At 26.8% G+C, this 13,520-nt stretch overlaps 2 protein-coding genes across 2 annotated transcripts; one reads left to right on the top strand and one right to left on the bottom strand.

Annotated features, from left to right (window-relative positions):
* Positions 1 to 5,736: 5,736 nt before the first annotated feature.
* OCT59_018910 (uncharacterized protein) lies at positions 5,737 to 6,826 on the bottom strand (the record flags this gene model as incomplete). The annotated part of the gene is made up of 2 exons (XM_066135685.1): positions 5,737 to 6,701; positions 6,769 to 6,826. The coding sequence occupies 2 exons, from the start codon at positions 6,824 to 6,826 to the stop codon at positions 5,737 to 5,739; spliced, it is 1,023 nt and encodes a 340-aa protein (XP_066004951.1).
* Positions 6,827 to 11,864: 5,038 nt separating this feature from the next.
* OCT59_018909 (uncharacterized protein) lies at positions 11,865 to 12,894 on the top strand (the record flags this gene model as incomplete). Its single annotated transcript, XM_025311308.2, has 2 exons — positions 11,865 to 12,417; positions 12,503 to 12,894. 2 exons carry the CDS (start codon positions 11,865 to 11,867, stop codon positions 12,892 to 12,894), a joined length of 945 nt encoding a protein of 314 aa, XP_025173041.2.
* Positions 12,895 to 13,520: the final 626 nt, after the last annotated feature.

Here is a 13,520-nt window from a genome sequence, read left to right as displayed (position 1 = left end):
AAAATTATAAATTTATTAAATTTTACACTTTTCAATATATGTTATTATATCCGATATTCCATAGGATCATGTATAGTAAAATTTTATAGTTATCCGATAGTATTTTATATGCAATATCGAATATGAAATTTATTTTATTATTAATTATACATGCAATAAAATATATCTATATACATTATCAATTATATAAGCTAATTAATGTGGAAAATCAAAAGTACAGTTATTAAATGTAAAATTACCCTCCTTGAAAACAATAGTTAAATATATAATATATTTGCCTTATTTAATGTAGATTTATTTTTATTAAGGAGTTGCTTTTTGACTTTCATTAAGAAAATAATTATAAGAAAAAAAAATGGTAACGAAAGAAAAGAAAAAAAGGTGATAAAAATTATACTTTGTTAGACTATTTAGGCTATTGATAAACATGATCATAGAGGCATAAAATTTATCCGATGGAAAATGATTTACTTATTACAGGTAAATGATTGGCTGAATAAGCCACGAAGTGGCTTATTTTCAGCCAATCATTTACCTGTAATAACTTTTCCATCGGATAACTATATAATAACCTATGATTGATATCTAATAAAAATTAAAGATTGTCTTTATTATATTATTTAAAAATACGCCAGTGTTGGTATTTAGCTGTGCCAAAATCAGCGGCCAAAATTATTGTTGTTTTCAAATGGTTTAAATAGGGTTTCATCCGGATTGTTTTTTAAGAACTAAATCCGGATTAGGTAGGAATAAATCTGGGTTCCTTTGGTTAGAATAAATTCGGTTTCTTTCTGTTAATCCAGATAATAATAAATCAGCCAGTTTCTTTGAAGTAATCCATCGGGAAAGATACATCAAATTATTTTATTTTATTTTATTTATTTTTTAAAAATCGATTTTCTAGTTCCCTGCGCTTAAAGAATTTAACCCATAACTTACTTATGTTAAAGTACTTATTAAATTAATCAAGATCACGATTATCATTGTATAGATGAAGAATGATATTATCACCACGAAATTCCATCGCCTGCATGATGATTTTGTGTTGAACTTAGAAGCCCTATGCAAATTTGTGTTGCATACTAAAATACAATATTATATTTTTTATAGGGATTAGGCATATTTAAAAATCTGAATATTTATTTTAAGCGTGAACTCAAATAATTGTTCAAAACCGAATAATGGATGGATTCTGTAAATAATTTAAAACTTCTATGGTAATTCTGACAATTTGACGTGGTCTATTAAAATTTGATCAGATAACTTCTCGAAAAATCCTAAAACCTACCTTTTCAACTCGAATCTTATGAACTGTTGAATGTTTTATAAAAACAGAAAATAATATAAAAAATCTAAAAACAGCGTCACACTCGTTTCAGCCAAAATTTCACTTCAAAGTTTCTCATATGTTAAAATTCTGCTCAAGACTTTGTAGTTGATTTTGTAATTTATTAATTAATAAAATAAAAATAGAAGTAAAATAAATAAATGAGCCAAATAAATATATATGGTTTAATATAAAAAATGATTGAAGAACAAAAGGGTAAAAGTCACAAATTAAATCAAACCAATTTGGTAACATGATTGAAAATATGAAGTATGCGAAGTATGCAAAGTATAACCGACGGAAAAAAATAATTCAAGCACGTGTGAAAAATAAATTGTAATAATATGACGAAATATTTTGAAAAATTAAATAAGGAAAATTCAAGTGTGATTTCACAAATATGATTTGTACAATAAAAAAAATTTTAAAAAATTAAATCTTTTGCAGTATAACAACTTTATTACTTCACTACAAATTATTTATTTTAATCACTGAGTTACACAGTTACATAAAGAATCACAAATTAACAATACTACTAAACTACTATCGCTAAATAATCTACTCAAACCAGTGGATACATCCAGGAAGAAGGCCTTGTTGTGAAGAATACGTGCAACAAAGCAAAACTCACGGCACAAAAACCATAAGAAGACCACTACTACTGAAACGCCAAGTCAAAGACCCAGGTGAAATATAGCCCGTACCTATAGATTAACCAAAACCGAAACCGCCAGCCGAACAAAATGATTCTTATGTATGAGATAAAAAAAAAAAAATTCGAAAAATTTCAAGTTGGAAAAAGATAGATTAGATGTAATGATTATTGACCAGTTTGCGCTTTGCACAGGATTGAGTGTATTTAAAGGCCAAAATTTCGAACTAACGTTGTATATAATTTAATTCAGTAAGGAGAAGATTCGAATTTGAAAAATTATTGATATTAATAATTTTTTAGTTTTTCGCTTACGAGTAACGAACCATAGTTTTTTTTTTTTGCTTGAATTTATAGGAATTTTTGTGTTTCCATTTACATAAATTTTGTCATACATACTTCAATGGTTTCATGCAGACGCACGACATTTCAACAAAGGATTCGACTATAGAATTCTTTGAATGAATTCTTCCAAATTCAGATTCTAGAATTTTTTGATATTCACTGAAGAAAATGTAACAAAGTTAACCTTTATATATAAGTTTCATTTATTCAAGATAAATTGGTTCTTTTTATTAAGTTTGTGATTATCTTCAGTTTTTTTTGGATAAATAAACTTTCTTATTAGATTATGAGTGGATTAGAGACGAAATAGTTAGGCTTACAATTTGTATTTTGATTATATCTATTTCGTGTTCTAATAGAAACAAATCACTAGATTTCGCGATGAAGAGGTTTTTTTTTTTTTGGAGGAGTCTTTTTATTAAATTTTAATTTTAACTCAGTACGGAAAAATTATTTTTAGATTTTTTTTAGTAAAAAAATTAATAATTTATTTTTTAATACAGACAATTCGTTCAAAAGTACTAGATAATATTTTAATATTATTTAAATTCAGCAACCAAAAGAAACATCTAAATTTTTTTTCTTAATAATATTTGGCTTTAAGTCTTTAACTACGCAAAGTTCAAAATTATCTTCAATAAATTGTTTTGGAGGAACATATTTCAATGGACCACATTGCTGGATGGAATTGCTTGGAAGTGATAGTAATACCACTTTGCACCTCGTTTCGATTTTTTTTTTCTTTAAACCATTACGATATTTCATATCACGAAGTTTATGAAATTAATTAAATACAGATGATAATATAAAGTTTAAGATTTAATTGAGTCGCAACTTTATTGTTTGAAGTTATGAACTTATTTCCAAAGAGAATTAAAGTTTTTATCCGTGAATTAAAAATTTTTATCATGTGATTTATCAGATTTCAAAAAATAATTATTTATGTTTACGCATGATTCAGGGATATAAATTTGTCATAACGTGACGCTGCACAGTTGAAGAGTATATCGAGATTTTATTTTGAGTGATTTATTTTTTTTACATCCTTGCAATGCAATGATAAATTAATGAAAGAAACCAAAATCGTCTGCGGCATAATAATTTTATCACTATGTCATAAATTTAAAATTCTACGAATGGGTTTTCTTTGATAATTATAAAATGGATTAATTTTATATTCACCAGTGGTTAATTTAAAATTAATTCACCAGGGGTGAATTTACCTCTGGTGAAATTCACCAGTAATATGATAATTTTAGTTTTATATTAATTTTGTTTGTATTACGTTTTACAATTTTATACACGTAAATAAAAATTTTTTTATGAATTTTTTTAAACTGTAACTTTTTTTTCCAAACATACTATTAAACCCATACAACTCAATTTCATAAATTAGAAATGAAATTTATAGAGAAATTTGTGTTTTTATAACACTACTAACTGTTTAACTCCTAAAGTTTTATATTTTTTATTTAATAACTTTAGAGTGTAATTTCACTACTTGAGTCAAATGAAATCAATTTTTTTTATTAATTAAAAGTTGTTCAACAGAGCCAAAACTACTTGTATATTATTTTTTATAAGTGTAGGTATAATACATATAAAGAAACCCATATTTTTCATAATGGTACTAACTTTCAAAATTGTTTTTTCATTTATTAACTTCAGAGCGTAATTTTACTACTTTAGCCAAATGAAACCGACTTTCTAAATTAATTCAGCAAGGTCGAAACTACGTGTATATTAATTTTCATGGGTGTAGGTATAATATATATGGAGAAACCAACATTTTTCATAATGGTAATAACTTTCAAATTTTTCTTTTTTCCGTTTACTAACTTTAGAGCGTAATTTCACCACTTTAGTCAAATGAAATCGACTTTCTAAATTAATTGAAAATTGTTCAGCAAGGTCGAAACTACTTTTATATTAATTTTCATGGGTGTAGGTATAATACATATGGAGAAATCTACATTTTTCATAACGGTACTAACTTTTGAAATTTTTTTCTGTTTATTAACTTCCGCGCGTAATTTCACCACTTTAATCAAATGAAATCGACTTACTAAATTAATTGAAAATTGTTCAGCAAGGTCGAAAGCACTTGTATATTAATTTTCATGGGTGTAGATATAATACATATGGAGAAATCTACATTTTTCATAACGGTACTAACTTTCGAATTTTTTTTTTTCTGTTTATTAACTTCAGCGCGTAATTTCACCACTTTAGTCAAATGAAATCGACTTTCTAACTTAATTGAAAATTGTTCAGCAAGGTCGAAACTACTTATATATTAATTATTATGGGTATAGATATAATACATATGGAGAAATCTACGTTTTTCATCATGGTACTAACTTTCGAATTTTTCTTTTTTCCATTTACTAACTTTAGAGTGTAATTTCACCACTTTAGTCAAATGAAATTTACTTCCTTTATTAATTGAAAGTTGTTTAGCAGTATAAAATCTACTTAATACTTATAGGATTTATCTATTTTTTATAATAATACTAAATTATAAATTATTGTATAATATATTATTATATTTAAACTATATATTTTATATAAATATTTTTATTAATAAAATTATTATTTTTTTCAAAACAAAACAATTTAAATTTTAATAATTATGTAATATAGGTGAACTTTACCTTGGGTGAATTTCACCACTGGTGAATTTACCCCTGGTGAATTTCACCACTGGTGAGCGTTAAAATGATCCTTATAAAATTGTGTTGCAAAAAAATCATTGTTAGAAAAGTTTCTTTTCAATAATTTATTCATGCCATCAAGAATTTTTCTCTATCGAAAATTCTATTGTTTTAATCCTTTTGGAGACATCACATAATTGTATTTGCCGCCCAATCACGTATCTTCTTTGAATTTATATAAAATTACGAAATTTTTGGAATTAAATGTTCGTTATGGTTGGCGCTCAAAAGTATATATTGATAAATATTTACGATCATAGATTTAAATCTAGCACATTGAAAAATAATTTGACTACTTGTTAATCGTTTTATTTCTTTTGCAAAAATTTATCAGTATGTGATTTTCTTTAGAGATAATCGAGCTAATCTCAACTGTACATGATAAATGGCACAGAAATTTTGACACGCAAAATAGACTAAAAATTAGCCTGGAATATCTAGTTTTATTAATTACAATATTATTTCACAAAAGAAGAATTAAAAAATCGTGTAACGTTGAAAGTTTTAGATAACTAGGTAAATATTCATTATCGAATAAGGGAAGGAAACTATTCAAAAAATTTAAAAAAATTTACAAATAAAAAAGAAACTATTCACATTTTTTTCAAATAAAATCGTTTTTTTACAAATAATTTAAAATTAAAATTCTGGAAAAGGAAACTAAATTAATATTATGCAAAACCTATTCAAAAAACATTTTAATAGGATTTCTTTTTGTCATCATCATATTTATCGTCTTTGCCGCCATAGTAATCATCGTCTTTGCCGCCATAGTAATCATCATCTTTGCCGCCATAGTATTCATCATCTTTGTCGCCCGGGGAGGCTAAGGCAGATCGTCTGTAGTAGGATTTCTTTTTGTCATCATCATATTTATCGTCTTTGCCGCCATAGTAATCATCGTCTTTGCCGCCATAGTATTCATCATCTTTGTCGCCCGGGGAGGCTAAGGCAGATCGTCTGTAGTAGGATTTCTTTTTGTCATCATCATATTTATCGTCTTTGCCGCCATAGTAATCATCATCTTTACCGCCATAGTATTCATCATCTTTGTCGCCCGGGGAGGCTAAGGCAGATCGTCTGTAGTAGGATTTCTTTTTGTCATCATCATATTTATCGTCTTTGCCGCCATAGTAATCATCATCTTTGCCGCCATAGTATTCATCATCTTTATCGCCCGGGGAGGCTAAGGCAGATCGTCTGTAGTAAGATTTCTTTTTGTCATCATCATATTTATCGTCTTTGCCGCCATAGTAATCATCATCTTTTCCGCCATAGTAATCATCATCTTTGTCACCCGGGGAGGCTAAGGCAGATCGTCTGTAGTAGGATTTCTTTTTGTCATCATCATATTTATCGTCTTTGCCGCCATAGTAATCATCATCTTTGCCGCCATAGTAGTCATCATCTTTTCCGCCATAGTAATCATCATCTTTGTCGCCCGGGGAGGCTAAGGCAGATCGTCTGTAGTAGGATTTCTTTTTGTCATCATCATATTTATCGTCTTTGCCGCCGTAGTAGTCATCATCTTTGCCGCCATAGTATTCATCATCTTTGCCACCATAATAATCATCTTTTTTGTCCTTCTCGTCTTTATAATCATATGAAGGTGTTGAATCGCGTTTATTATTTAATCCGATCTCGGCAATAGGAGCAGCATTGACTATACATATAATATAAATGGAATTAGAAAAAATTTTATTTTCTTTATATCAAGCTAATATAATCACCTTCATTCAAGGTCGAAATCCCCAAGATTGCCAAACAAGCAAGAGTCGTGAACTTCATAATTGAATTTTAGACTTCTTATCTTTATTTTTTATTTTATTTTTTATTTTGTTTCGACTTCTAGATCGAACTGAAGATTTTTTCAAAGGAAAAAACTAAGGATTTATATAATTTTTGAAATTCGAAATATTTTATTTGAAGTTGTATATTCTTCATCGTTTTGAATTATAAACTTTCCTTAAATGGACATTTTCATTGTTATTATGATCTATCGTTTAACTAAATTTGATAAAAATATTATATTTTTTCTTCTCATACTATGCTATTCGAGATCTTCAATCTGCTCTTTATCTTTTGATCTTTGATCTAAATCTTTCGGAAATAGATTTTATCATTATTTGAAAAAAAAATTTCTTTTTTTAAATTATATAAAAAAAGGAAAATTCATAGATAACTTAAAATTTTTTAATAGATTCTTGATTATTTTTAATTTCTCTTTTTTTTTCTTTTAACAGTATGATTAATAGTATGATTTTAATAAATCTCAATTTTACATTGTCATGAGATTTTTAAATATTAAATAATAATATCCCTCTTTCATTATATTTTTCCTAAGTCAGTTAAAATATTGTAATAAAATAGAGAAATTTTGAGGCTTTCATTTGATTTCATTGTCATCATTAAAAAAATTTCATATTATTTTATAAAAAAATGGTAATATCATAGAGTAATCTTATTTTTTTCTTTATTAAATATTTATCACGAAAACTTGAACATGAATGAAAATTGAAAAGAGGTTTTTTTTTTTTCAAAAAAAATTTTCAGCCTTCAGCGCCGTTACATAACGAAGTTGGTGTTACAGTAAATAACCAGACCTTAATGGAAGGCAAATTGTTTTTGCAGATTCTACGTTGATCTTATCTAAATAAGTTACTTCCGGAATCCGGAGGCGTGATCACAATGGAAAGATGTTTCGCAGACATATGAATGACTGAACTAAATCGATCTAAGTTTACTTTTTTTTTCTCTGTGTTTATTAAATTTTTACAATTAGTAAAAAAAAATATAGATTTTAAATAAATATTTTTTATATAAGGGATGTTTAGAATCCCATGACAAAAATTTAAAAGTAGCTTATGCAAGTAGTATGTTTAATAGAATGCTTGCATCTTAATTTAACAAGAGGTGTATACTATAGTTATATCAAATTAATAAAAAAAAATTTTTTTTTTTTAATAACTCATTATAAAGCGAATGACAAAAAATTCAAATTTTATAATTGGACCTAAGCGAATCACTGGACTGCATGGTGACCCGAATTCATGTGCCCGACCATTATAAAGATACTGAAGTCTTATTTGTTATCTAATCTCCAAAATATAATGTATATATAGAAGATAATTACTATTGTTGTAGTAATGAAGTATTTAACTGAACTTATATCAAATTAACATCAAAAATGTATATTATATGATTATTTCCTAATCCCTGTGTGACAAATATATTTTTGTCGTATTAATCTATACATGCTTGCAAAAACATCCTCTCACTTTGTACTTCATTACTTTTTCCAGATGTATTCCAAGGTTTTAAAAAATATAAAATAGTTTTTTATAAATGATCGAAAATAGCTCATTGTTTACGTAGGTTTCACGTATCCGGAATTTAAATTAGCCTTTATTGTCTCCGTCACAGGACGAACATGTAATATTGTAATGATGTGATCATACGAGTTACTTTATATTTTGCGAAAAAAAAATATTTTTTTTTTTAAACGTGAGTTTAAGAGGAAATTTAAATATTTTAATATTTTTTCATTACTTTTCCGGAAAAATTAGTCTTCTAAAAAATATAAAATTATGATTACGTCATAAGTACAGTAATTGATAAAAAAAATTGATTATTAATAAATAAAATAATGAATGTGAATATATATTTTTTGACGTTCAGTGGAATAAATATTTTTATCTAATGAAATTTTATTTGCAAATATTAAAATTTAAGTCACACATTACGATTTTAAAGAAAAAAATCACCGTATTTTTAATGAAGTGATACAAATAAAAGAAATAATAGCAAATTACAATGATAAAGAAGAAAGATGCCAATAAAAAAAATGAAATAACAATGAAGTAATGGAAAGTAATAGAAGATGAAAGGGAGTAAAAAAGAAAGTGAAAAGTGATAGGAAACAATAAGGAGAAATATGGCATGATGGTAGATGAAGAGGAGTGATGGGAGACGAAAGGAGTGATGAGAAGATAAAGAGGAGTAATGGAAAGACAAAAATGAGTGATGGGAAGATGAAGAGGAGTGATTGGAGACGAAAAGGAGTGATGAGAAGATGAAGAGGAGTGATGGGAGACGATAAGGAATGGGAGATGATGAGAAGATGATGAGGAGTGATGAGAGATGAAAAGAAGTGATGGGAAGATGAAGAGGAGTGATGGGAGGCGAAAGGGAACGATGAGAGACAAAAAGAAATGATAGGAAATAAACAGGAGAGAAAAGAGATAATGGAAAATGAAAAGATGAATAGAAAATAATGGGAGACGAAAAGTATAGTGATGGAATAATGAGAAGTAATAGGAGATGGCTAAAAGAATTGACTGATTTTGGACTTCAAAAATCTGTAATTTGAGTCATAAACAGATGAAAAAGATCAATATTTTTAATAAAAATTTTTAAGAAAAAAAATATAAATATGTACCAGTAATTCTTTTAAAACAAAATTTCAATTTTTGTTTGGTAATGAAAATCCCCCTTCAAATTTTCGGTAATTTATATTTATATTTTTACTATAAACTTTCACAAAATACATTTCTTCTAACAGGATTTCAAATAGCGGAAGAAATATTAGGATACCTTAATGTAGTAGATTTAATATCCGTAAGTTTAACTTACAAACCATTCATAAATTTATTACAAAATCAGAGAAATTATGGCAAGAATTGTACAAAAAATCTATAATAAAAAGAAGAGGAAGATGCGGACGGTGATGCAAATGGTAGTACGAATTTCATTGAAAAATGGCGACAAATGGAAAAACTTATATACAAGATATAACCTCAGAAAGAGATCATTTGAAGATTCCATGCTAAAATACGTTTGTACAACATCTATGGCATCACTTAATATAGCGTGCACTCGTTATAATTTATAGCGTGTACCCGCTAACGAGTACCCGCTGTAACTTACGACAGGTACCTGTTATCTTTTGCTGCAAGTACCAGTTAATTTATACAGCGGGTTCTTTCAAATATTAGAAAGCTTGACATTTATAACCAGATTTATAGACTAATAAAATTTTATTAGAAAGTTTCTAAAGATTGTCGTTAACAAAAAAAAAATTAATGTCACACCTTCTAATATATTGATTTTGTGGGCCATTTTATATACCCGTCGCTAGTTATAGCAGGTACCGTTAGTTTATACGGCAGGCTGCCCTTGTATCCTGTTAATTTCAGAGGTATTCCGCCATAAAAAACAACGACATAATTTAACGTGTACTTTGAATTTTGACTATAATATACTTGAAACCTTTTTTTATAAAATCTAAAAATAATAATTATAACAATTAAAAAATTCTGTACTGTAATAAGCCTTATCCTGTCAAGTATAAAGCGTATTTAACTCAAATTACGCAGTGAAGACATACCGGAACTCGATATAACGGATCATAAGTAAAATCTTGATATATCCGGAACGGACGTATAATTATTTTACCCTCGATATAACGAAACTCTTGATATAACAGATTTTTGACAAATTTTACTAATGGAGCGGATGGTTCCATTATATCGAATTTCACTGCGTATAAGCGAAAATTTTTAATTTGAGTAGATAAAAATTTCAATTTGAAGAGAAATTCACTTTTCCTATAAAAAAAAAGTCATTAATAACATATCTGAGTAAAAACTAAAAATATGATCACGGATTTATGAAGTGCCTCAAAATTTGTCCGTCATGTCAAATTAAATAAATATTTGACAGTCTTTTAGTCACCAAATTTCTACCAATTTTTTCAGTGTTAAAGGTGCGTCATCATTTGACATTTTTTAGGAAAAAAGCTTAATGTTTCTGAAGTAAGTCAATTTTAATTCCCGAGGACGCAGCAGGGGTTTTGCCAAATTTCATAAATCCGCCGCAATGAGTTAGCTAAGAGAATACTCTATTAGTCTTTGAATATATTACTAAATATATTAACAGTTAACAATTAATATAAATAAATATTCTTTATTCTTCTTTTCAACAAGGAATGAAACAGTGAATGAAGTACAAAATTACGAGATCCAATGTTTGTGTCCATTTTTCAAACAAAGGTATTTTGTTAGAATTAGTACAACATAAACAATGAACTTTAAAAGGCAATTTCATCCCATTATTACCATTATTATCAGATTATGATAAGTTTTTATTTAATATTATTATTGTATTATTGTATTAAAAAAAAGGTAAACCAATTACCCAGTTTTTCATATGCCTAACCAGGAATGCGCAACATATAAATTTATCTGTATTTTATTTATTAAGCAGAAATACTTCAAAAATACTACATTGGCCAATAATTTTACATGTTTATTTAAACTTTAAACCTTCACAGTTTTATTCTTTCTTATCAAAAACTTTATGCATGCAAGAATTAAGAATTCCGTTAAAAAATGTACTAAAATGAAATTTAATTATTTTTATTTTTTTTTCTTTCTTTGTACAAAATTGAATAATCGCATCATAAAATTTAATATAACAAAGTCATAAACTGAAAATAGATCATAATTAATTAATAAAAAAACGAAAAGAAGATATATTCTTTCATTATCATTTTCATTTTGTTAATTGTTCTATTTTGATTTATTTTTTTTATTTTTATTTTTTTTCCTTTTTTTTTTTGTTCATCCTTTTTTGGATTGAAAAGCAAAAATTAAATTAAATTGATAATGAATCAAATTACAACATATGAAACTATAAAAGGATCGAATTTTTAGTTCGTCAGAAATTTTAAAGAAATCATTTTACAAAACATCATATTTACATTCTAAATAAAAATATTCCTTACTGTATTGATTTTCTTATAGACAATAAATAATAAATAAAAACAATGAAATCTTTTAGTTTTTTCGTATTTTTAAACGTATTGATACTTTTCGCTTACGCTCAGAATCAAACAGTTCCAGAAGCAGCTACTTGTGAACAAACTTTCTTTTTAACAGGCACGACATGTACACCATGTCAACAAGCAATTTTTAAAAATAATGCAAATCCGAGTTTTCTTGATATAACTGTACCTTCTGACAAATGTTTAGCTGATAAAATTTTCTTTTATTATCTTTTTCTTACTCCTTCTACTACTCCCGCTACTCCCGGTACTCCTGATACTCCTGATGAAAGAATATCCCAATTTACAAAAAAAGCAATAGAAGATTTAGATAAAACTTGTGCTGAAACTGCAAATAATGCATGTAATGAATCGAATGCTAAAAATTCTTATACCGAAGTTTCTAAAGCTTGTGATGCAGAATTGAATCAATATCTTTCTTCTAATAATAGAACTGGAACTGATGGAAGTGTCGGAAGTATTACTATTTCAACTATGCTTGGATATTATATGGCTATACCTATTAGAGAAAATTTGTGTTTGAAAGTAAATGGCGGTAAGTTAATAAGTATTTAAGTATATAATATCATTTACATATTTTTTTTTTTTAACAAATTATTCTCTCTTCTATTATTTTTTAGAATATTGTAAGGCTAGAATGATTAAAAATAATGCAATTCTTTTACAAGCGAATCAAACTCAATCTCAGCAACCGAATACTTTTTCTTTTTTATCATGTGATGATGAATGTACAATACAATCTTATAATAATATCAAAAGTTTTCTATCATCTCATCCTCCTGATATTCCTAATTTACAAAAGATTATTAATAGTACAAGCAACCCATTAAAAATATTTGAAAATAGTTGTCCTAATATTACTAATAGTATTGTTAATAATAGTATTGCTAGTAACGAATCAGAAATTAAATCTGATGGTCAAAAACTCACTAATCAATTTTATAATTATTCTGGAATTATTTTAATTGGTTTATTTATACAACATTTATGTAATAAATATATTAATATATAAATAGTTGGAACATTTTATTACGTTTCTATATTTAATTTTATATATCAAAAAATTTTTTTTCTTAGACTATCATCAAATAATTAGAAATAAACAAAAAGACTAGTACCAATAAATAAAAAAAAATAAACATTATTAAAATCACAAATTGTCGGGTAAATTTTCCGTTTAAAGAAATAACCATAATATTGTCCGGAATTTATATTTAATCACGAACAAATAATTTTAGGTTAAATTTGTTTCTGTTCTAGCATCAACTTTTTGATCGACAACTTTCCTGATTTCGGTGCGTTGCGTTAGGGTAAGTCACCTTTTTAACGCGGTTTATGTACCATAGGTGCATTTCTTTATGCTAAAAATGTGTGTAAATGATCCCATAATGGACTCCCTTGTTTTCTCTACTGAACAATTTAAAGTGTAAAGGAGAGAGAAAATAAAATACTAATAAACATTTACTTACTAGAGTAAAAACGAAAATTTGCCGTAACATAGTACGTCAAAGATTTTATGAATAAATCAAGCAGAATCACATTCAAAACTAACAACGAAGGATATATTAAGGATATATATTTATATTATATATTAACAAATAATATTTAACATTAAAATATGGATTCAACATCATTAAA

Source organism: Rhizophagus irregularis, chromosome 28 (genome assembly GCF_026210795.1).
Source record: "Rhizophagus irregularis chromosome 28, complete sequence".
Taxonomy (NCBI): domain Eukaryota; kingdom Fungi; phylum Glomeromycota; class Glomeromycetes; order Glomerales; family Glomeraceae; genus Rhizophagus; species Rhizophagus irregularis.
The sequence above is the reverse complement of the archived record's forward strand: the minus strand, read 5'-3'. Positions and strand labels throughout refer to the sequence as shown.